The sequence below is a fragment of the Protomyctophum bolini genome (genome assembly GCF_963924005.1).
Source record: "Protomyctophum bolini genome assembly, chromosome: 17".
Lineage (NCBI taxonomy): Eukaryota > Metazoa > Chordata > Actinopteri > Myctophiformes > Myctophidae > Protomyctophum > Protomyctophum bolini.
This window is the reverse complement of record NC_137878.1, coordinates 40,490,756-40,514,697: the sequence shown is the minus strand read 5'-3', so window position 1 is coordinate 40,514,697 and position 23,942 is coordinate 40,490,756. Positions and strand designations below refer to the sequence as shown.

At 43.5% G+C, this 23,942-nt stretch overlaps 1 protein-coding gene across 1 annotated transcript in view; it reads right to left on the bottom strand.

Annotated features, from left to right (window-relative positions):
* LOC308331777 (uncharacterized protein) overlaps positions 1-23,942 on the bottom strand; it is a gene marked incomplete at its 3' end in the record, with an annotated part of 64,373 nt that overhangs the window by 35,039 nt on the left and 5,392 nt on the right. The window contains exons 2-6 of the mRNA XM_080787273.1: positions 16,211-16,279; positions 15,575-15,602; positions 14,405-15,485; positions 13,937-14,027; positions 13,023-13,106 (exon numbers count right to left, since the gene is read on the bottom strand). Coding sequence (XP_080643399.1) covers positions 13,023-13,106; positions 13,937-14,027; positions 14,405-15,485; positions 15,575-15,602; positions 16,211-16,279 — 1,353 coding nt within the window. The remainder of the gene's footprint in view (positions 1-13,022; positions 13,107-13,936; positions 14,028-14,404; positions 15,486-15,574; positions 15,603-16,210; positions 16,280-23,942) is intronic.

The window sequence follows — 23,942 nt, the reverse complement described above, 5'->3', positions numbered from 1 at the left end:
GTGAATGTAATGCCCAGTCTCTGTAAAGCGCCTTGGATAAAGGTGCTATATAAATGCACCATTTACCATTTACACAATACACACCTTTGCGATGGACTGCGTCGCAAAGCGATTGGTTTCATCGCAGATGTACTGGAGCAGCTCATCTGTGAGGAACAGCTCAAAGAAGTCCACTGGGTCATCGTCTGCACTGAGGTCACAGTGAACACCCGGCTTTCCCGTAAATGGGATGTGGTGCGGCTTCCACCCACCATCAGACCACCGTGGAGAAGCAGCTGGGTAGTCATCACCTAAATTACAGAAATACCGCAATTATTAGCATAAAATCATTGCTTTATATTCATGTAGAATACATCTGGAGGAGCTGTAACATGTGATGAGACTATAAACTATTATGATATACATAATTTTGTTCTGTGCATTGTATTTATACCTGCTTCCCTGGAAACAGAGGCAGGATCTGCAGATGAGATGGTTGGCTGTTCATCGTCTGAAAAACAATAACAATTTAAATAAATTAGAGGCATGGTGTAGCGTTCTCCATAGTGCCAAATGCAGACAGATTTTAAACATTTAGCCACACATGCACGCACACACACCTCTCTAGATAAAGACTACATTTCTCACCTCCAGCCACACCAGGGTCCATCTCATCTTCATCTTGCCACTCCTCACCCGGTTCTAAATAAATAAAAATAAATAATAATTTAGCTGGAGTGCACGCTACAATACATTCCTTTGGTGTAACCTATAATTCATACAAAAATGTAACCAATCACATATGAATTGTGGCTAACAAATCCATCTATTCAGTGTTGATCCATTTTAGCCAACATATTGTAGCCAACACAGGTTGATCATCCATTTTATTATCACAAATTTATGTTACAACAAAATGCCTGTTGTTGGGGGGGTGTAATGCAGGCTGCATATTATACTACATCTATATAGTATTGAGCTTGCATGATATTCAAAATAATTTATTGTACCATGGCTTATAGGCTAAATCATATAAGATGATCGCTAGAAATATGATTTGGATTTTTTAGCATGCACGATAATACTTGTACTAATATAAAATGTATTGATGATGACGAAGGTTTGGAACAGGGGGCTGCAGCCTCCTGTAAAATATGTATTTTTAATTTCCTCAAAAAATTACATTTTGGAGTTATGAGGTTTCCTCCAGATAGCAGAGATATGGAGTATACGGTTGTCATATACACGTAGATAGCACCAGTATAGGTACCGTTAGCAGTATAGGAAATCTAAGGTTTAAGCTCAAACAAATTGCAACACAAACTCTTTCAACTTTTTTTGTTTCATAAACACATGGAAAAAAGAACATCATGGAATGTGTCACATGTGTCCCACATGGAGCCAAACACATACCCTTACTAGTGAGGAATTCACACCAACCTTGGCTAAAAAAGTGTGAAGTGAGCGGTGCAACTCCCGTTTGGGGGTCCCCGGGTGTCTCCAGACCCATAGGACGACGGCCAGGGTGCCTGCCCGGCCCGGTAATTTTGTTTTTGTATTACTATAAACCCCCAAAATAGGAACTTAGCTTTAACTGTGTGGTATAATTATGTACTGTGGACCACATCCATATGGCCAATAGTGGTACCAAGAGGATCTGATGTATTGTCAGATGTCCAGCTTAACATCATATAGCCATACCCTCATCTATGGAGGCAGGCTTATGCAGGTGTTTGCCAAGCCCCACTTCATTGATGATTTGAAGCATTCAACCCAGTGGGTAGGTGGTTCAGGAGGGTCCATTGCCTTGTGATAGCATCCCCTGGGTACCAGATGTACTGATGGATTTGTGTGGGTCGGGCCGTCTCCCACTCCTGCTTCCAATATCTCGTCAGCCATGCATTGATAGACAGGTCCTCAGGGATAGAACAGAGCAACTCTTGCACTTCCTTATTGTAGGGATGGCATGACTTGAGTCTGCATGGAAGTGCTGCTGTTATTGTGGTAACATGCAGGATGTGCCAGTCATGTTTCTGGGCTTTCCTTGCCAGGGTGACGGTAGCAGCCTCCCGTCGATGGCTGGTGTCATCCCATGAGGACTGGCAGTTGGACACAGGGTGGGCTACAGACAACCAGCTATGATGTGGAGTGAGCTGTTGATGGCAACCTCAAACTTTTTGACATGTAGACTTGGATGGGGCGCTGCATTTGGAAAGCATTAGAGAAGACCCAGGGCTTTTCTTGGCAATGACTCGCCGTGCAGGGCATGCAGTGAGGCCTTGATGACACCTTGGTCTTAATATCTTTCAAGTGTAGCTTGAAGGACTGTGTCCTATCTAGATGTACGCTGAGGTGGGGCTTGGTCGAATTCCAGGCACAACAAACGTATGAATTTGCCAATGCTGAGCTACAGATCAGGTATCCTCCGGCTGTAGGATACCACATTCAATAATAATTACACCCGTTAGATCCCATGGGAGAACTTCAGTTTTCAATTAGGTGTTAATTGTATACCCCTCACTAATTAGCCAGGGCCGGGAATTGAACCTGGGACCTTCTGCTTCCGAGGCAAGCTCTCTGCCTATTCAGCTATGGCCACCCTGTTGTCTTTGCTTCCATGTTGGTCATCACAGCATGATGGCTTGGTCGTCCACGTAACCATATCTTCTAGATGTAAAACATTATATCAGGTAGTTTATGTCATGTTAAACAGATCATTGGGGAGAGAAGGGGACAGACCCTTAGGGAACACCATTCTGCAGACTTCTGAGCCTGCTGTGCTGGCCAACGCTGGTCTGTAGAGTGAAGTTGCAGTTTGACAGCATCTCCACGATGAAGATCAGCATAATGCAGATCAGGGATTATCCTCAGCAACTTGAGGTGGATTCCATGGTTCCAGACGGTGTCGTAGTCCAACATCGACTTGGATGTGGTCCACAATACATTTTTTAATTTCTACTAGGATTTGGGGGTAAAAAAACACATAACAATAATGCAGTGATGACCCCCACAAATGGTCAGAGCGCCTGTTCAGGGGGGGGGGGGGGGGGGGGGGGGGGGGAATGGGTTACACCCTCCTAGTGATACCCTTCACTGTCAGGTGAAAAGAAGATGGTGGCTTGACGGCCTGGGTATCGGAGGAGACACAAGGCTATCTTCACCCTCCCAATGACTTATCGGAGAATGGGGGATTTGCTCACTTAACAAATTGGGATATTTTTTTGTCTGGGAAAAAAACAGCTGTTTTGAGGCATAGACCTGCCTGAGAAACATCCTTAAATTCCACATGAATATATAAACTGAAAACATGGCATCAAAATATATGTCCTGTTATTAAGCAGTAATTTAGTTTGTATAGGCATTTTACAGTATTAATCAGGATTAGAACAGAAGGTATAGGACGTTTCTGCATTTGAATTTACAAATCTCACGGATACATTTCATGACTTTTTAGGTGAAAGTAAAACGTATAACCTTCAATTTCTTGAAGCGGACAAGTCAAAGTTATGGAAGAACAAGGTCAAGTTTTGTTATACCCCTGATAGAAGAGTAGGAGCAGCATTACATGAGAATGTAGCTATTTCCAGTAAGACGCCTGAGGGCGAGAACTTAGAAGCCTTTAGGTCTAGGCAGACTGCTGTGTGAGCGCTGGCGCTTTGGCATGGGGGGGTAAGCAAATGGACAGGTGCCCAAGCACCAATAGTCCCCCTCTGCACATGGCTGCATCTCTATAAGAATGATGACAACCAGCAGGTAGAAAGAATTGATCCACTTTCAGGGTGCGTTTTTTGCAGTGGTGATCACTTCATGAATGAATTGTATGACTTTTGCAGTAAAGGTAAAAGTCATGCAGAGGACATCTTAAAAATATGGAGAAAAAAAAATCACATTTTGTTGATAAATAGTAGGATCAACATTACAAGAGAATATTGCTCAGACAAGTCACCTTTTTGCTATTTCCGACTATTTAAAACCTTATATAAAAGGCTGCTGATTCACAATAGAACCAAATATTGGCATTATGATTGTTATGGTATGTAGGGATATATGTAGACAATTTGGGAGGATCTTCTTGGAACTCTCTCTTACAGAAAGGCGTTTTTATGTTGTGAGCCACTTCATGGATCAATTTCAAGACTTTTGCAGTAAAAGTAAAACAATCTATTTCGTGAAGGGAACATCCTAAAGATAAGAAAAAACTATGTCCCGTTTTGTTAAACCCCGGGGAGGGGTAGAGTGAACTTTTGGGGCTTTGGTTCCTGCACTAGAACTTCAAGTGCATGTGTGAATTCTGTGAAATAGGCCTATACTATAGCCTATAGGCTACACCCTACACTTTTTGTGCACAAATACGAGACAGAGGATGACTATTGGCTGAGTGATTCAGTGATATATATATATATATATATATATATATATATATATATATATATATATATATATATATATATCACTGAATCACTCAGCCAATAGTCATCCTCTGTCTCGTATTTGTGCACAAAAAGTGTATGTATATATATATATATATATATATATATATATATATATACATTATTACAACAGTATTACACACATAGACTCCCAGGAAAGTGTTCTAAATCTTCTGAGCGTCATTAACATATATATTTTTGCAAAAAGGGTGAAGTGTCCCTTTAACCAAGCATCTCATTTAGAATATTAACGCTTCTAAAGAAAGAGTAGATGTGACAGCGCAAGGTAGTAACGGAAGATTTGGGGATGCTGTGGGCACTGGGGCCGTGTTCTCTCCTCCGCGTCATAAGTGGCCATACCCGAGGCAGGGTTGGCGAAAGGGCCTTTCTGTGTGGAGTTTGCATGTTCTCCCCATGTCCCCTAGGGTAGGTACCCTCACAAAAAACATGCAGTAATCCTGGTCTCTAAACTACCTCTGGCCAGCTGGGGCATCTAATGGATGGGAAAGGAACTGGCCGGAATAACGTATTCCTTCCGTGCTCTACGTCCGGCCGGGGAAACGCCCCTGTCAGGTGTGAAGCAGCCGACTCCTCATGCATAGAAGGAAGCATGAGGTCAGTCCACTGCCCCCCAAGGTTGGCCGAGGAAGTGTAGCGCCCAGGATTATATTAGATAATTGACACTGGGTGAAAAAAGGGGTTGCAAAATTGTGGGGATAAAAAAGGTGATGTATCGGGATGTATCGGGACATCTCTAATGCTAAACTAAACAAATCATGCAGCTTTCAAATAACATCCATGAAAACGTGAGGTTGGAATTCATGACATGTACAAAGATAACACATGTATGTACAGTATGACATTTGAAGAACTAACCTGAATCCGCTAGATTGCGGTGGTATTCAGTTCACAGGTTCCCTCCTCCTACCTCAATCTGGTCTCACTCAAGCAGAGACGATGAACCGAACCAGCGGGGCAAAAATCTGATATCTCCATAATAATTTCAAGTTGTAGTCATGTTAGGTTGTGTTTACATGTGCGCTGTGGCTGCAGCTTCAATACAAAATCAGTATTTCCTTGATCCCGCCTCTAGCGGCCACTGATTGGTTTGAAATCCACTGGTTCGGAGTACATTGTCTGTGAAAGACCAGATGGAGGTAGAAGGAGGGACTCACTACTGCCACCATCTGGCGGAGACAGGTTAAAGCCGACCCTCATAACACATTTCTCCGTGGCAAAAGTAGCCAATCTGCAGGAAATAACACAGCGCTCTCGTTGGGAGGGGGGGGGGGGCAGAACAAATATATGCGAGCATGGCAACCATACTGCTCCACTACAGCTCAGAGACAATTATTGTACTTTTTCTCCACTACAATTATTTGAAAACTTTAGTTACTAGTTACTTTATAGATTTTTATTGATTTTATAAAACATACATCAAACACTTCAGGCCTATATAGGCCTACATTTAGACCCTTTGAAAATAGCCGATCTACAAGCTCACAATGCACAGGCATAACGTGACGTGACATGCTGCTCTTGTATTTTTTTTTCACATAGGGTGCAATAGTTTCAAAGTAAATCCATGACATACTTATACTGTTGCATGGGAGGTCTTGCGTGTAAAACACTAAAAACTAAACGTTGTGAGATGGTAGATCTGCTATTTTTTTAATACAAACTTTATTTTTTTAAAGATATTTTTCAGGGCTTTTTGCTTTTTTGATAGATTACAGTAAGGTTGACAGTAAAGGGGGAGAGAGATGGGGGGAAAGCAAAGGTCGTTGGGATCAGGACTCGAACCCGCGACACTCTGTCAGGCTGGATTACCAGCCTAGGTGTCTGGACCGCTCGGGCGACCCAGGCCTACTTTTACTTTTTGTACTTTAACACATTCCCTCCCCACTTTTTATTTTATTTGTTTTATTCACCGTTTATAATAAGTTTTAAGACTTAAAGGAGTTCCATCGGACAGAGTGGGATAGGTGACTTATTCGGATGACGTCACCATAAGAATATCTATTATATGAGAGACTGGCTTGCTAAGGCTTCAGGGAAATTGAGGCCTAATGCTTTGTTGTTGATCGGCAATTTGGATTATTTTTCAACAAATGATCACACCATTTTAAGGTGGATTTTCATTTACTTTTACTCAAGTACATTTTGAATTACGTACTTTTAGTTTTTAAGTATTTCTACATTGCAGTATTGATACTATTACTTAAGAGTACTTTCTCCTAGCACTGACCATTTTATTCAGCATTGGCATAGTCTTTCCTTGAGTGGTACAGTGCGAAACACTTCCCCTTGTGCAAGGCGATAAGACAGATTTTGCAAAAGTACCTCGTATCGCTTCGCTTGGACTTCCTGGCACAAACCCTGCACTGCTTCGCTGGATACTTCTTTTTTGGGGTGGGCGGGATCGAAACGAGTTTGTGGGCTGCAAAGTTGCCATCCAGCCTGCACTGAGGGTCCGTGCTTGGTGCCTTCAGTCTGGGTGCAGGTGGAAGGTCATATAGGGGACCTGACAAGCCCGCCCATTGATGTATGACACTTAACATAAATGTGAGTTGGCATTTACTCTTGCCCCGTGGGTTTTTAACTTTGTAAAGGACAAACGCATTGTACAAACAGATTTCAAACATGTAGACTACAAATTTCTTTGACCATTTGGCTGTCTTCCTGATAAACGGGTAGTACATAATGTTTTGGTCCAGTCTATCGACTCCGTTCATTGACTTGTTGTATTCTACAACGCAAACAGGCTTGTGTCTTGGCACCTTTTCCTTCCAGCCTCTCTGCCATACCAGAACTTCTTGCATTTCGTCCTGGTGGAACGTTGAAACCATTTTCACTATGCCATGGTCCTGCCAGGCCAAGACCATCACCCTGTCATTGTGAAGCATGATTGTTTGCCCATTTTTCAGGTCAGATTTTTTAACTTGTTTAAGGGCTCCTGGTTCACCTCGATTTTTTCTTAGTGTACCGCAGACATGGGTTTTCAGATCAAGTAGATTTGTACACAGTGCTACAGAATTGTAAAAGTTATCCATGAACAATCTATAGCCATAACCTACTAGGCGATCAAGAAGGAAGATAATTGTTTCACCCAGGGGAGTAGCATCTCCACAGTAGGGCTTCATGTTGAAACAATACCCTGTCTCAGAATCACACAAAATATAAGATTTTATGCCATATCTGTTAGGTTTCTGGGGATTGTACACTTTAAAACTTAGACGCCCTGTCCACAGAAGCGTACCTTCATCAATGCAAATGTTAGTGTTTGGTTGAAACATTTCACGGAATCTGCAGAGTAAGTAATCTAAAACCGGGCGGATCTTGTACAGCCTGTCAGTACCATTGTCTAATGTGAAATCACTGAACTGGAGAAATTTCCATATAATTTGAAACCTGTTGCGAGTCATGGTCTTGTTGAAGTAGGGGCTAGCTAATGATTCATCTTGAGACCAGTACATATCTACTGTAGGCTTATGAATGATACCAGTGAGAAAAAGGAGCCCTAGGAAGAGTTTTAGTTCATGAACCGTGACAGGTTTCCATTGGTGACATCTGGAATGTGGTACTCTGCCGATTGTTACCGTTTTAGTGAACCTCTTTGCATAGTTGTTAGTCTGATCAACCATATACTGGAGCAGCTCATCGGTCAAGAATAGCTCAAGAAAGTCAACTGGTGCGTCTGAATCAAGAGCAGCAGCATCATTGATAAGTCCAGGCTTTGCAGTGAAAGGAATGTCCTCTGGCTGCCAGTTGGTTTTAGACCAACCAGGACCTGCAGCTGGACCACTTCCGCCAGGCTCGTCACCACACTCGCGCTCTGGAGATGTGCTATGTTCACCTACACCAACATTGTTCGCTTTGCTTCGTTGCTCTGTTTGACCTGAAAATGATACAAGCATTGAACAAACAGATCTCCAACAGATATAGGATACTGTTAGATAATTATGATATGTTGTTTACATGTCATGTCTTGGCTACTCCATCATATTCTGTTGGTCAGCAGAGACAGAACTTTAGCCCCGACCGTGTTCCAGATAGGTCATTCATATTGTCAGCTTGCTCTTATTCTCCCATATCATCATTGTACTCTTAGCCTACTGCCTGTTTACACAGCGTTGTTCCTCTTATCATCATTAATGTCATGTCATCCATGTTTATGGCCAAAATATGTTTTCATTTGTCCCAATCTTGTTCAGTCTCCATGCGGTGTCTTCTCAGTCATTGAGTTAGGATACGGTAGGCGCCGTTTTTAATTCAACATGCAGCTGCTGTGTTATCAGTCTAGTTTGATATTGGCATAGTAACTTAGTGCAGGGAAAGAAGTTATCTACAGGTTGCCTGGCAATGCCAGCCTCTGTGCTTTCCCGGTCTATAGCCATCCATGAATGAACCAAGGAAGATGAAATCTACGTCGCTACGCCATCCTCATCATCTATGCGGTGGACCAACCGACAACCAGCGCTACAGCCAATTAACTTTACATCAACAAATCTGACGTGATCTGCAGTATTTGGCCTGGAACAATAATGTGAAGTGGGTGGTTCGGTTTGTGGTTCATTTGGAATCAACAATTGATTATTCTAAATTATATTGATGTATTATACTATAATATTCTGAACCATGTAGCACATTCTCTATGTAAATTGATTTTATACCTACTAAAATAATGGTTAAACCTTAAACTTTCTCAGAACTTTATTTCTTCTGTCTCCAAATCATTTTTAAGGTATCTTTCTATTTTTTGTTACAGTGATTGTCATTTAAAGGGCTACTCACTAATTTTTAAGGTAAATACAGCACGGTATTTTGTCTCCCTACAGGGTTATTTGCAGGTATAGATTTACAGTTTTTCCAAATTATACAGTCCTTTCTAAATTAACATTATTATTTTATTTTATTATTTTTATTTCCATCAGATACAACTGTATTTGTCCACTTGTTTTACAAGCGAATAGCACACCTATTTTGGTCCAATCTTTTCCATTAATTTTGTTCTTACCTGTATTTTCACTTCCAACAGATGGTGATCTAGATGTTGGCCGTGGCTCCTCTGTGTCTGAAATTACATGAAATCAATTCATGCATTTAGCAGAAGGTCTTATCCAGAGTGTCTTACAATGAGCACACATGTAATACATCACTTGCAGATATGCATAGTTATATAGTACCGACGCATCTAATGTCAAACATAAGCAACATTGTAAATATCAAATATATCACATGCATAGATAGATACATATCTCTGTCTGTGTGAAATCCACATAACTTGAGAACCGTTCGCCCCAATAAATTCAAATTCGACACACTCGTTCCACACCACCACAGGGAGTGCAGTGCCAGGTGTTGAGTCGGTCGGACCCACGGTTGTCCAGAACTGCCACAAAAAGGCCTCTGCTTGGGCTCTGGACAGGGCCCCTGCTCAGGGTCCATATATGGAGCTGACCTGTTCTGATCATTCCGACGGTAAATCCCTGTAGGCTACCCACATATTGTTAGCCTATATTAGCCCAATATTGGCGTTATGCATTTCACTTGAATAATGTTGTGTGCGCACGTGCGCGTGCGTTGAAAGACAGTTATTTAATGAAACTCAAGGTTATAACGTCCTGTCTCGCTGCCGCGGCGCCGCCGTGTATAGCCTGCATGGCTATTCCTGTGTGTGTGTGTGTGTGTGTGTGTGGCGTGGCGAGAGAGAGAGAGAGATCGCGGCTTCCAGGCGTGCGTGTGTGTGTGTGCAAGCCAGGCGTGCGTGTGCGTGTGTGTGTGCAAGCCAGGCGTGCGTGTGTGTGTGTGTGTGTGCAATCAAAAGTACTCGGCAGTTGGCTGGCATGCGAAATAGCCAATGCGAACCGTGTAATCGTAATATTTAGGCACACACCAACTACTGTCAAAGAACAATGTTGATGTAACTAAGAGATTCGCTGAGTGCGCTATATTTTACATACAGAGATTTAGAAGGAATAAGCAAAATCGTTAATTTAATTTCATCTCAAACATCAACATGTAGGTCTTCTCACCACTGGCATCAGAATAACTCATTGGAGGTGACTCCCTCACCGGTGTCCACGTCGGGTCATTCACGTCTTCCACGTCTGTGTCGGAGGAATCCGAAAGAGTGCGTTCACCGCTTCCCACGGCTTGACCACATGAAATGAGTGCACACACACACACACACACACCAATTTAAAAAAGCATAATTCATAACCGTTTGCATAGCTGTTTTGCAGTAATGAAGCGGGGTCGTCACAAAACCCCACGGCACACTGTTTGGGAACCGCTAGGGGTAGGATAATACATACTGGACTAATACATCAAATACCGTACATAGTTACCATGCATCTACTGTCATAAATACATAGGCTACATCACAAATACACCACGTAAAAAATACATTCATCTCATTTCATCTCATCTCAACACGATCAAAATGAACTATTCTACTACTTACTAGCGGTATCTAGGAATGGAGTACATCTGCTCGGTGCCCTCGGCACCGAGCATTCTTCATCCGACTCCGCCTCCGTGTCGGAGTGTAATCTGAAGGCGTCCGATGCTGCGCGGCTGCTTTCGGCGGCTAGACGACGCGAGACGTCAGACTCGTTGTGCAGGTTTGAGAAAACGAGCGCGCGCCGTTGAGGTTGACCCGAAGGAGGAGGTCGACTTATATGATCCCGCGCATCCTGCCCTCGTTCGTCACTGTCCCGCTGCTGCTGTCTGCGAGCTTCCTGCGGTTGCCTGCGTTGGTTGTCAATGGGCCTGTCCTGTGGTTCTTCTTTGAAGTCACGCTGGACTGGAACAGTCTGACTGGAACCTTCGGTGAGGTTTCTGTCACGCTCCCCTGGTGCAGGCGTCCGTTGGCCTTCACGAGGAACTGCTGTGACGTTTAAGTCTTGCTGGCCTGGAGGAGTTGCTCGTTGCTCGTTGCTCATACAGGGGAGATCAGTCGACATGCCTGCACGGCCAGGGCTCTGTAGCTACGAGAATGGATGACGATACACGATTATTCATTCAATCACCCCCCTCTTTTAACCCATTCATGACAGGAAACCCTTTTGGGGTAGTTGTTGACATGTACAGTATATATAAAAAGCACCTAAGTCTGACGTCAATGTCGGTAGAGGGTTTAGGGTTGATTCTACAGATGTAGTTAAAATCCTAACAGGTTTTATGTAAAACTTCTGTTCAGTGGTTCTTAACCTTTTCCGTGTAAAGGAAATGTATTTGGCCCGCCGACCCCATATCAAAATATGTTGTTCCAGTGACCCCCAGAAGGGTTAAAAAAAAAAAATCACAAAATTGTGAGGTGCGCTCTCTGTATTTATATAGTCACTTTCAGTCTACTACTGAATAGTGACTGCATGGACTAATTTATCTCCAAAAGCACTTGAATGTGAAGGAATATGATTAAGGCTCACATTTCATATCACACACACACCATGATTCACTAGCCCCCCTGAAAAGCTATTTTTTGTTGCTGCTCTTATGACAAGCATGGCGCGATTTAATTCAAGCATGGTGTGATGCCATGCCAATAACATTGTGCAGTAAACCCTGCAATGCCTCCCCGCTCGGCACTCAGCATCAATGGGTTGGATTGGGGGGTTACATAAAACCTGTTAGGATTTCCATGTTAAACCCTGCATTCAACGCTCTGTATCTCAGAAAGGACATTGAGGGGGCCGTTTCTGGTGAAATCAAGGGTTTTCAACGGGCTGTAGCAGGCGGGCTGACACTCGCGGTCGGGGTTCTCCATCGCCGAGCGGGACACCAACAATCGGTCATGACACCACACACAGCAGTATGTCATTGTAACATCCGGTTGCGGATATTCGGCTCTTCAAAGTAAGTGTTACGCACGATAAAACATTGGCAATACGCTATCGAGGGATTAATTAATGCTGGTGTGAATTGGGTTAATAACATGCATGCTGTACCTTATCCATCGTCTTCTCCAGCCTTTTCTTGGCCTGGAAGTCTTTAAGAAGGTTGCAGAGTGTGTTCTTCAGGAAGTCTGCATCGTCCCCACCCTCAATCTCAAAGCTAGAAATTGTTTTCTAGTAGACGACAGGAGAAAAAAGTGAACATATTATAAGTGGAATCACTTCCAAGTTGGCATTCCATTTATTTTTACTTTCACAGATCGGTGAACCAATAGGATCCAGTTGGCTGTTTTTCGCCCGGAAATTTGAATCCGCCCCTCTGTATCATGTTTTACATTTTGGATATAATAGCTCTTTTGCAATGTGAATTACCAGCGAATTCTTAATCCTTTTCCTTGTCTTTGTGGGCCAACTTCTAAAAGCTGCATGCTTTTATTGTGAAAGCAAAGTCCGCTAGATATTAAGGACTGTTTAGGGTGTGTTTTAGCAGGGATTTCGCCTGGAAGGCTCTATGGAAACACTCACTCTTGAACGAAGTTCAATATGAGAAAGTGACGTTCACACAAGCCAGAAATGAACGAGTTCACAATGACATTCATCAGGCAGAAATACAGTACGTTCAGGTCATGTTCAACCAAAATATGAATGCGTTCGTGAATGATCGTTCTTTGAACGCGTTCACCGTTCAGGGAAACCACTGTCCGCCACTGCTTACCATTAGATCAGAGAGGTTGCCAGACTGTGGAGTTTTCTCAGAGTCAGGGTTCTCTCTTGGGTGACTTTCCGTGTTGTACTGGCCCTAAAAAAAAGAACAGGATGACATTACAGTGATATGCCACATCAATGAAGACGTCACTATACGGATTAGATAAAACTGTCAAACCATTAAGAAAATGCTGGCCGGATATAAATTCTTATGAAGAGAACTTCCGCACACCTGGTACAGTTTTATGCAGATGCGTCACCCGCTGGTTCCAGAGCTTTTATTTTAGTGGCATAGGAGCAAACTTCACCACTTTTCAACCTATCTTCATATAACTGGTCCTCACTAATAATCATGAAAATATGGCGCAATTTCTTTCTACTCGGTCTGTGTCTCATAGGAGGGTTGTGGGCGTTCAGAAACCGTCTTCCAGTGACATCATCAACGGGGAATACAAGCTAATAAAAACTGCAGGCTTTCTAGTCCTGAGAAGTTGCAATGCGAAAATGGAAGCCATCGTTCTCACGATAATGAAAATCTAAACATTTTTGTAAAAGAATCTTGTTTAAAAAAGAATCTGCCTAATGATGATGTCACTGGAAGACGGTTTATAAACTGCCCACAGCCCTCCTATATGAGACACAGACTGAGTAGAAAGAAATCGTGCCATTTTATCATGATTATTAGTGAGGACCTATTATATGAAGAGAGGTTGAAAAGTGGTGAAGTGGTCCTTTAATTGAATCCCTTGTTTGAGCCGAATCTGGGTTTGATCACCAGCCGGTTCATATCAAAGACTGTAGCCTACATCATGTCCAGGGGGCATACATCATGTCCAGCCTTGTATATCAAGCTGCCTAACACCACAGAAACAGGAGATATGGTTCCTGCCCCAAGTAAGCCATGGCTCAGCAAGGCTTTCTTACCGGTTCGTTCATGCATCTCTGAGGTCCATGGATGTCTTGTGCCGTTGGTCCTAGACCTGGTCCCTGGTGATCACCTGCTGGCCCCTCTTGCCTTTAAGAAGGAATAAAGTAATAATAATAAACAGTTGACAAATAACGAACAAACAGATTCTGAAGATGAGTTTCATAAAATGATATTGTCTGAGTCGGGTGGGAACTGTTACTTTTCAGGATTCAAATTCAAAAGCAGCAAAAGTAGCAGATCTACAAGCTCAAAATGTGTCGCTACGCACCACGTTTCGAACTTGCAGATCTGCTACATTTGGTGCTTTTGTGCGACGCTGTAGTGTAGTGTGATCAAGTAGGTTAGTAGGGCGTTACTTTATGGATACTCTCTGCTGCCCCATCTGGCGGAGTCAGTGTACAGAAGACCCTGCTGTCATAGTAATAGAAACAACAACAACCACCACCAAGTCAATACAGACTTACATCTCCGTCTCCTCTTCAGCGGCGTCTGAAAAGCTCTTCTTCCTTCTTTTCCCTTCATTCATCCGATGATCCTCAGACAGCCATTGCAGACGACGTCCGAACGGCTCTGGGACGTCCGGCGTTGCTCTGGCACCGTCGGGGAGTCTGTTGGCCATAGGGGGAGCTCTACCGCTGAAGCTAGGCTCACCTGCTGCTGCTGGCCCCTCTTGCCATGGTCCCATTTCCGTAGGCTCGGCAAGCCTCTGCCTGTTGACCACATCTTGGCCCCTCAGATCCTGCCTACCCGCTCCGCTAGCGTCGCCAGGTCTGCTGGGTTCCCCGTCTAGAGACCGCCCCCGCTGTGGGTGAGCGCCAGGGTAGAGCGGTCGATAGGGATTGTCCTCGGAGTAATAAGCCCCGTCTTCACCCTCGCCTCCAGGGTAGGGTCTTTGGTGGGGCTCTGATCTGGGGTTCGAGTAGGGCTCGTCGGGATACCGTCTTTGAGTGTCGATGTCAAAGGGAACCCTTCCATGGGAGAAATCTATGGACGAGCCTCCTGGCTGGTAAGCACGACTGTGAGGGTCACCTTCTGCATATGTTGCCCCTTGCTGGTTGTGACCTGGATAGGCTCTTTTGCGAGACCCCACGGCTTCGCCAGAAGGAGGAACGCGGCCATGCTCGGCTCCCGTAAACCCCCCGAGGCGGTCTTCTCTTCGGCTTTTCTCTGCCGAGGGCTTCCTGTAAAGAGGAGCCTCATTGTGGTAGGTTGGTCCGTGAGTCATCTCCTCCCTAAAATCACGCCTGGTACCACCGCCGGACTCCTGGTGGAAGTTTCTTCTAGACATGTCCTCAGAGTCCATTCCATATTCCCTGTGATAATCGTCACGTCTGTGCAGATGATGCCCCTCGCCGGGATAGGCAGTAGCACCTCTCTCTGCGTCTGCCGACATGTAGCGGTCATTTGTGTGATAGGGCGGCATGTTTGGGTCAGGACGCCCCGAATGGTGGTGGGGGTACTGCCCTGGATGATCTGTAAAGTCTTGTGACTGAGACGACACGCCGGAATCCTGAGATGACGACACGCCGCTAGAATAATCCTGGCCTAGAGATTGTTCAGGGAAAAAAATAAAATGTGTTACACATTCTTATTATGTATAACCCATTGTTGAAATCAAATAAAAGTATCCTTACCTTGAAAATCCAATTGATCCTTTATTTTCTGCCAGGAATATAGAAAAAAGGAGAGCATGAAGTCAAGTCAGTCAGCAGCACTGAACATTATTTGGTCATCTGTCCACATGGTCAAAATGTACAGTTTCACCACTGCTACTAACAGAGACATGGTTATATCATGATGAGAACACACATCCTATCGTTTCAGATAACAGTTAACCAAGTCCACAGCTCATCTGAGCCTCTGAGGTGTCGTAGAGGCGAAAGACAAGTTAAATCAACATGAATTTATTTTACCAGCATTCGTAATCTACTGAATTTCACATGTTAGGCATTAGCAGTGTATTGACTATATATACAGACCGCAGCCATCTTGCCATTGGAGTTTGGAAGCACTCGTTTTCAGTAAAGCAACATCCTGCTGCTTCCTGCATTATGTGCACATTCAAAACAGGTGGTATGCAAGGCTGTTCCAACAAGCTCTTCGTACAGCTGCAATATTAGTGAGTTTAATGTTGTTTAACTTTTTCTCTGCTTTCTACGTTAATAATAATCGTAGCTAAAGCTAAGAGTTCTAAAGGCGCTAACTACGTACATGTTCGTAGACATCATACATCATACATTCCCCCTATTACATAGAAAACAGTTCTGTACCTTCAAGTGTCCAGGAGTGGTCAGGTGCATTTGGTACGATGAATAACCCCTTATGGTTTCATTGCAGACCTGGAGAGGGAAAAGATTAAAACAAAATAAATAATCAGCATTAAAAATAGCCAACCTCTCCATAGCACCCCAAGTCATAATTTTCTGGAGCCGTCGCTGTCCATTTACACTGGCAGCCAAATCTAGCCTGAATCACATCTGTGCCACATCCAAATTGGAATCTGATTAAGTCGAAATGTGTGACAGGTCACATGGGGACCGTACCTATGTTCCCTCAGCCCTATGTTCCCTCAACCAAGTGTAATTATCAATTAATGAATTTAATTATAATTAATTAATTAATTGAACAAAAATAATGAATTAATTAAAATAATAATAATTAATCATATTAATTAATTAAAATAACATTAATAGTAATTAATTAATTAAAATAATTCTAATAATATTTATTCATTAATCAACTTAAGTGCAATAGTGTAATAACTTAATACGTGTAATAGTGTCATAAGTGTAGTTGTGTAATAGTGTAATGGTGTAATAAGTGTAGTAGTGTAATAGTGTAATTAGTGTATAAGAATAATAATAAGAATAAAACTTTATTTGTATAGCACCTTTCATGACATGAAATGCAGCTCAAAGTGCTTTACAGAGCAATGGAGAATAAAAGAAAAGAAAAGCAAGGCATAAACATTAAAAAACAAGAGCAGTAATGCAATACAGTGAGGACATGAATAACAAAAAATAAAAGATAAAAGATCAATTAAAAGCAAGGGTGTAGAAGTGGGTCTTGAGCTGTGCTTTAAAATGTCTACAGAGGCTGCCTGTCGAAGGTACAGTGGGAGTTTGTTCCATGCCGTCGGCCCGTAGAAGCAAAAAGCTGCTTCCCCGTATGTATTAGGGCCGATTCATACTCCTATTTTACCGCTGTTTCGGCGCTGTAGTGCCGAAATGATTTCGGCTCGTCAGAAAATTTCAGTAGCACCGAAGAGCCGACTTTAGGACAGTACCCACCCCCCCGAACCTCAAATGACGTCACATTGTAGGCTCTACAGCGCCGAACCGACTTTTATTCGGCTCTAAAATAGGAGTATGAATCGGCCCTTAGTTGCCATTTTTTTAGGCAAAGCGAGCAGCCCAGCAGTGGATTGGGACATATTTAGGCAGGAAGGTGCGAGACCATTGAGAGCTTTATAAACAAGTAAAATAAAATTTAAATCAATCCTAAAAACAACCGGAAGCCAGTGCAGTGGAGCCAAAACTGGAGTAATATGTTCTCTCATCTTAGTTCTAGTTAAAACTCTGGCTGCTGCATTTTGGACAAGTTGTAATCTGTCAGTTGTTTTCTTAGGCAGTAATCAAGCCGAGAAAAAACAAAAGCCGTGGATTAGCGTTTTTGCATCGTCCAATGACAAATAGGCTCTGATTCGTGCAATATTTCTAAGGTGAAAAAAGGCAATCTTGGTAACATGATTAATGTGTGAATTAAAATTAAATTCAGAATCAATAATGACACCCCAAGTTCTTTACTGTACTGTTACTTTCTACAGTCAGTAGTAGTGTAATAAGTGTAGTAGTGTAATAGTGTAATACGTGTAGTAGTGTAACAGTTTAATAGTCTAATAGTGTAATAAGTGTAGTAGTGTTAATAGTGTAAAATAAATTGAGATACTCAATTTTAATTTAGCATAAACAAATATGTAACTATATGCCAAATTTGGCTCTATTACACCAATTACACCATTTTACACTTTTACCCATTTTACACTTTTTACCATTTTACACTATTACACTTATTACACTATGAATAAGTTGATTAATTAATAATAATTATTAATTATTAATTACACTTGAGGGAATATCGGGCTGAGGGAACATAGGGCTGAGGGAACATAGGGAATGACCCCGTTGGACAAAATTGAAATAATGTTTATTGCAAAAACATGCTTTTTGGGGGAGAAATCCGCTATTTTTGCGATAGCGTATAGCGTACGTGCGCTATAGCGAGACAGGACAATTCCCTCCCAATGAGTAATGTGATCTCTTACATCGCATTACCCACACTGTACATAATTTGTTGTTCAATATATTCAGAACGCGTAAGGTCTAGTGTAATATAATTCACTAAATGAATGAATGTATTAATGAATGAATGAATCTGAATGTTTTATTTCCGTGTCATGCCACAATGTTGGCCCATCCCATATGGGATTATATAGACTACTATGACACATTATACAAAAAGAAAAACTGACATTCACAATACATCCTGTTCATATTACGCCCTGCCTTTATCACATATATATACATATTCCACATCTATCCATAAATGCACCGTGTCTCTGTACGTCTGTAATGCACGCAAGTCGCCCCGCCCACTTCAAATTCGACACACGCGTTCCACACCCCCACAGGGAGGGCAGTGCATGTGGCCCCCGGGCCGCCAGTTTGCCCATGTATGGCTTAGACTAGGGGGTTCTCAACGTTTTTTGCCTGGGTGGGGAGACCCCCGGAAATGCTTTGGCCATGTCTCGCGACCCCCGCCCTTGCCCCCCTTCCCCACCCCCAATACAAACTGACTGCAAAAATAACCTTAATAATAGAGAAAATATATCAGACATAAATTAATACTGAAACCAGATCTATTCATTAAGGAAAGTTTATGCATGTACTATGCATGTACTAATACTATATCCCAGCCATTCAGTTGCAGTATTTTTTTTTTTTATAATTTGGGGACCCCCAAAACAATTTGGCGACCCCCCCGATGGGTCGCGACCCAAGGGTTGAGAACCCCTGGCTTAGAGCAGTGGTTCCCAAACTTTCTTTTTAAATATATATATATATATATATATATCCTACTACCCTAATAGACAGGGGGTACATAAGCACATGGCCGTTTATCTGCCTTTATCCGTGCTCCTTCTCCGTGCAAACCACACTGTTGGCACACATCTCTCCATGCAAAATAAAATCTGCACGCTACAAGAATACATCTGCACTACATTGCATCAACGCAACTGTCATATTTACTGTACAAATATTGTTTTACATCACCACACGATCCCACGGGCCAACTGGAACAACTTTCTGTGACATCATAATCGTCACAAACTCTCCACTAAGGTCTCCACCAGCACAGAGCCCAGCCATCCGAGGCCCCTCCCCCTTTCACTGCTCCTGTGTGTGACCTACTCTCTGACTGCACTGTACTACTGAACTTATTGGACAATGTTGTCTGCCCCAACCCCATGTGAAATGCACTCAGCTGCAGTTCATTCCACAGTTTTTCATTGTATTCCTTTGTCTAAGTGCTCCCCCCCCCCCCAATAAAGTTGTTTTAATTTGATTTATCATGGCCCACCACACAAAGCACATTTGACTATTCATATAGACACTTTATCTGTGTCTATAATAGAGATAATATATCTTAAATTAATACTGAAACCAGATATAATCATTAAGGAAAGTCTATGCATGTACTATGTGTACCATATAAACTCTTAATTTTCATATTCCAGCCATTCAGTTGCAGTTTTTTAATTATTATTATTTGGGGACCCCCCCAAAAAAATTGGCGACCCCCCGAGGGGTCGCAACCCACGGGTTGAGAACCCCTGCCCTAGGGGACACGGGGAGAACATTCAAACTCCACACAGAAAGGCCCTTTTGCCAACCCCGACTCGGGGTATGGGCATAGAGGAGGGAACACACCGACAGCGTCCCCAGCAGGAATCGAACCCAGGACCTTCTAGCTGTGAGGCGACATCACTACCGACTGTGGGAATCGAACCCAGGACCTTCTAGCTGTGAGGCGACAGCACTACCGACTGTGGGAATCGAACCCAGGACCTTCTAGCTGTGAGGCGACATCACTACCAACTGTGGGAATCAAACCCAGGACCTTCTAGCTGTGAGGCGACAGCACTACCGACTGTGGGAATCAAACCCAGGACCTTCTAGCTGTGAGGCGACATCACTACCGACTGTGGGAATCGAACCCAGGACCTTCTAGCTGTGAGGCGACATCACTACCGACTGTGGGAATCGAACCCAGGACCTTCTAGCTGTGGGGCGACAGCACTACCGACTGTGGGAATCAAACCCAGGACCTTCTAGCTGTGAGGCGACAGCACTACCGACAGCGTGCCACCGTGCCCCTCTGTTCCCAAACCTTTTAACCCATGACGCAAAACAGAAATTAGATGTTCGCCTGGAACCCAAACAAGTGAAAATAGGCGATCTACAAGCTCACAACGCGTCGCTTCACGCCCAGTTGTGTCCTTGTAGATCGCCTATTTTCACTGGGCTACTTCTTAAATTAGACTTCATTCATAGAATTTCTTCATCATCATATATACAGTTAATATGTGTGTGTTAGGTTGCGCACAGGTGTTGAAAAACAACCATGCTGTTTTCGTGCTCATAGCCTACCCACACATAGCTCCGTAAGACAGTGGTTGCACCGCTCAAAAAAAAGCTGTTTTTTTCTGGGGGGGGAGGGGCGCGGGAGTTTCAAGCAGACAACTTTAACTTAGGCAATGTATGTACTGTTTCCACGAAGTGCTTTGCACTCGATTCATTCAAAGAAAAGATGATTGCTCGCTGCTAAAATGATGATGCCAATTCCAGTTCCCTAACAGACACCTAACAGACACCTACAACAGACACCCAGGCTACAAGAAACTATCGTGGCCTTTCTTAGCAAACAAATAAGGCCACTGTTGGTCGGGGTGGTGTTGCAGTCTATTGTTGTTATATTACTCGCGTCGCCTCTCTTCTTGATTAAAAATACTCATGGAGATCGGCTTGTTTTGTCAGAACAAATCATATTTATTTCTCCTTCTTATAACATAAACTTTGTATTCAAATAAACAAAAAGAGCCTGTGAGGCGCGGTCAACAAACTTTGAGCTTCCCCGTCTGTCACATTCTCTCCCAGCAGGGAGTCACCTGTCTGTCATTGCGTGCCTAGCACCTACAAATCATTTCCCAAAAGGGGAGGGGAAACCTCCATTCAAGCCATCAAATTCATAGCGCGATTATAGTAATTTAAATGACTACAAAATAAACAATACATATAGCAGGCAATAGATATCAGATTAAATGCAAATTATCATAAATAGAAAATGGCTCTAACATACCAGCCCCGAATTGCTTATTACAAAGCAATTACCAAATATTTACGGAGCCATTCAAAAGAAAACATAGGACGTCTGTCCTCAGCATATAATATGCATAATCAAGTTCATTATTGTTTCTTCTTTGCGTATTCAAGTCCGTAGTTCAAGCGACCAAAGTCTGTACGATCCAAGCGAGTGTGTGTATGAATGTGTGTGTGTATGTGTGCGTTGTTCGGGGGGGGGGGGGGGGCAGACAAGAGTCTAAGGTCCATATCCACTAGTCAGAGGTGCACTTGACCAGAAGAAGGGGCTTAGTAGGCTCAGTCGGCTGCCTCCAAGAGCAGACAGAGCTTGGTGATGGGTCTTTGAATGATGTTGGTCTTGGTTTTTACCAAGACGCTACGGACAAGTCCTTGAGGTCCTGGAAGGGTCTTGACGACTCGTCCCAGGGGCCACGAGTTCCTCGGTGCGTTGTCATCGACGATGACAACCAGATCTCCAGGGTTGAAATTTCTCCTGATTTCATTCCATTTGTGACGTTCCTGCATAAGTGGAACATATTCCCTGGTCCAACGTTTCCAAAACAGGTCGGCGAGGTATTGTACCTGCCTCCATCTCCTCCTTGAATATTGGTCATCTTTGTGAAACAGCCCTGGGGGCATGATTGGGTTTGTTCTCAACTGGAGCAGATTATTTGGTGTGAGGGGTTCCAAATCGTTTGGGTCGTTTGTCACTGTTGTGATGGGCCTATCATTCATCACAGCCTCGACCTCGCACAAGATTGTGTGTAGAGCATCATCGTCCAGGATTTGTTCTTTCAGGACTGAATAGAGAATCTTTTTGACCAGTCGAATTAACCGCTCCCACACTCCACCGTGGTGAGGTCCTGAGGGAGGGTTGAATATCCAGTCAATTCCCTTTTTGAGCAGAGTTTTCTGGATTTTGTCGTTGTTCAGTGGTTTCACGGATTCCTCCAACTCCTTTTGTGCTGCAATGAAATTGGTACCATGATCTGACCTGATGGTTTTCACTGAGCCTCTGCGACAGATGAACCTACGAAGAGCATTAATGCATGCATCTGTATTCAGGTGACTGGCAACTTCCAGATGAACAGCACGGCTTACTAGGCAAGTAAAGATTACTCCCCACCTCTTGACATGAACACGGCCACGTCTCACCTCGATGGGCCCAAAGTAGTCTATACCCACATGGGTGAACGGGGGAAGATCGGGTGTTATGCGGTCTAAGGGGAGATCAGCCATTTTCTGCTCACCGGCTTTGGCCTGTAGTCGTCTGCAGAAAACACAGTTCCTGATGATCTTCCTTGCTGAAGAATTTGCACCGGACAGCCAGTACTTCTGGTGAAGTTTAGAGAGCATGTGCCCTCTTCCAGCATGTCCAACTTGTTGGTGAATGCGGTTCATTATCAATTTAGAGACATGAGAAAGTTTAGGTAGGATCATTGGATGTTTGATCTCAGTTGGCATAGCCATCCTCCTAATCCTTCCTCCCACTCTCAGAATTCCAGAGTCAATGACAGGGTCCAGCTTGTAAATGGAGCTTCCTTTACTGCACCGTTTTCTTCTCTCCAGTGAGGACATTTCCTCCTTGAAATGCTGTCTTTGCTCGTAGCCAATAATGGCGTTTTCAGCATTTTCCAAGTCCTCCATTGAAAGTGCATGGGTTGAAGCCATTTTCAACCGAAGCATCTGGTCCTTCAGTGACTTTACTTTGTGACTTGACCTGAGTGAGTAAGTCTCTTTCCTCTTCTGAGTCATCTCCAGAAGAAGTTTCTTTATTTTCATCATCCAGGCTACAGCTCTCTTCAGGCTGTGCCATGACGAGTAGTACTCAATGAGCTTGCTTGTTGGAGTTTTGTCTGTCGTATTGGTGACAATACTGGAAACAATTGCTTCTTTCCTAACTTCAGGGTCCTCTGAGAGGACGGATCCAAACTCTGGAGTCCTTGGCCATTGTGCCTCAGATTTTCCTAGGAACTCTGGTCCTTGAAGCCATGTTTCAGAGCTGAGGAAGGAGTCAATGTTCAGTCCTCGCGATGCATCATCAGCGGGATTTTGTTTGGTGTCGACAAACCTCCACTGGCTAACTTCTGACAGGTTATGGATCGCTGCAATCCGGTTGGTCACAAAGGTGTGGAACCTCCTGGTCTTGTTTCGCAGATATTTCAACACAGACTGGCTGTCAGTCCAGAAGATGGATGGCTGGAGCTCTATTTGGAGCTCTGATCGAAGCATTTTGTCCATCCTTGCAGCCAGTGTCGCCGCAGTGAGTTCCAATCTGGGAATCGTTATCACTTTAAGAGGAGTGACTCTTGATTTCCCCATCACAAAGGCGATGTGAACTTCATCTTTGCTATTTGTGAGCCTCAGGTAACTTGCAGTTCCATAACCTTGTTCGCTTGCATCACTAAAGTGGTGCAATACTGCAGTTTCAACTTGACCAAAGTTTTTTGGTTTCACACATCTGTCCATTCGAAACCTGGACAGCTGGTCTAGATCTTTGAGCCATTGCTGCCATGGTTTTGACAGTTCCACTGGAACAACCTCATCCCATCCATATTTGTCCTTACAGAGCTGCTGAAGG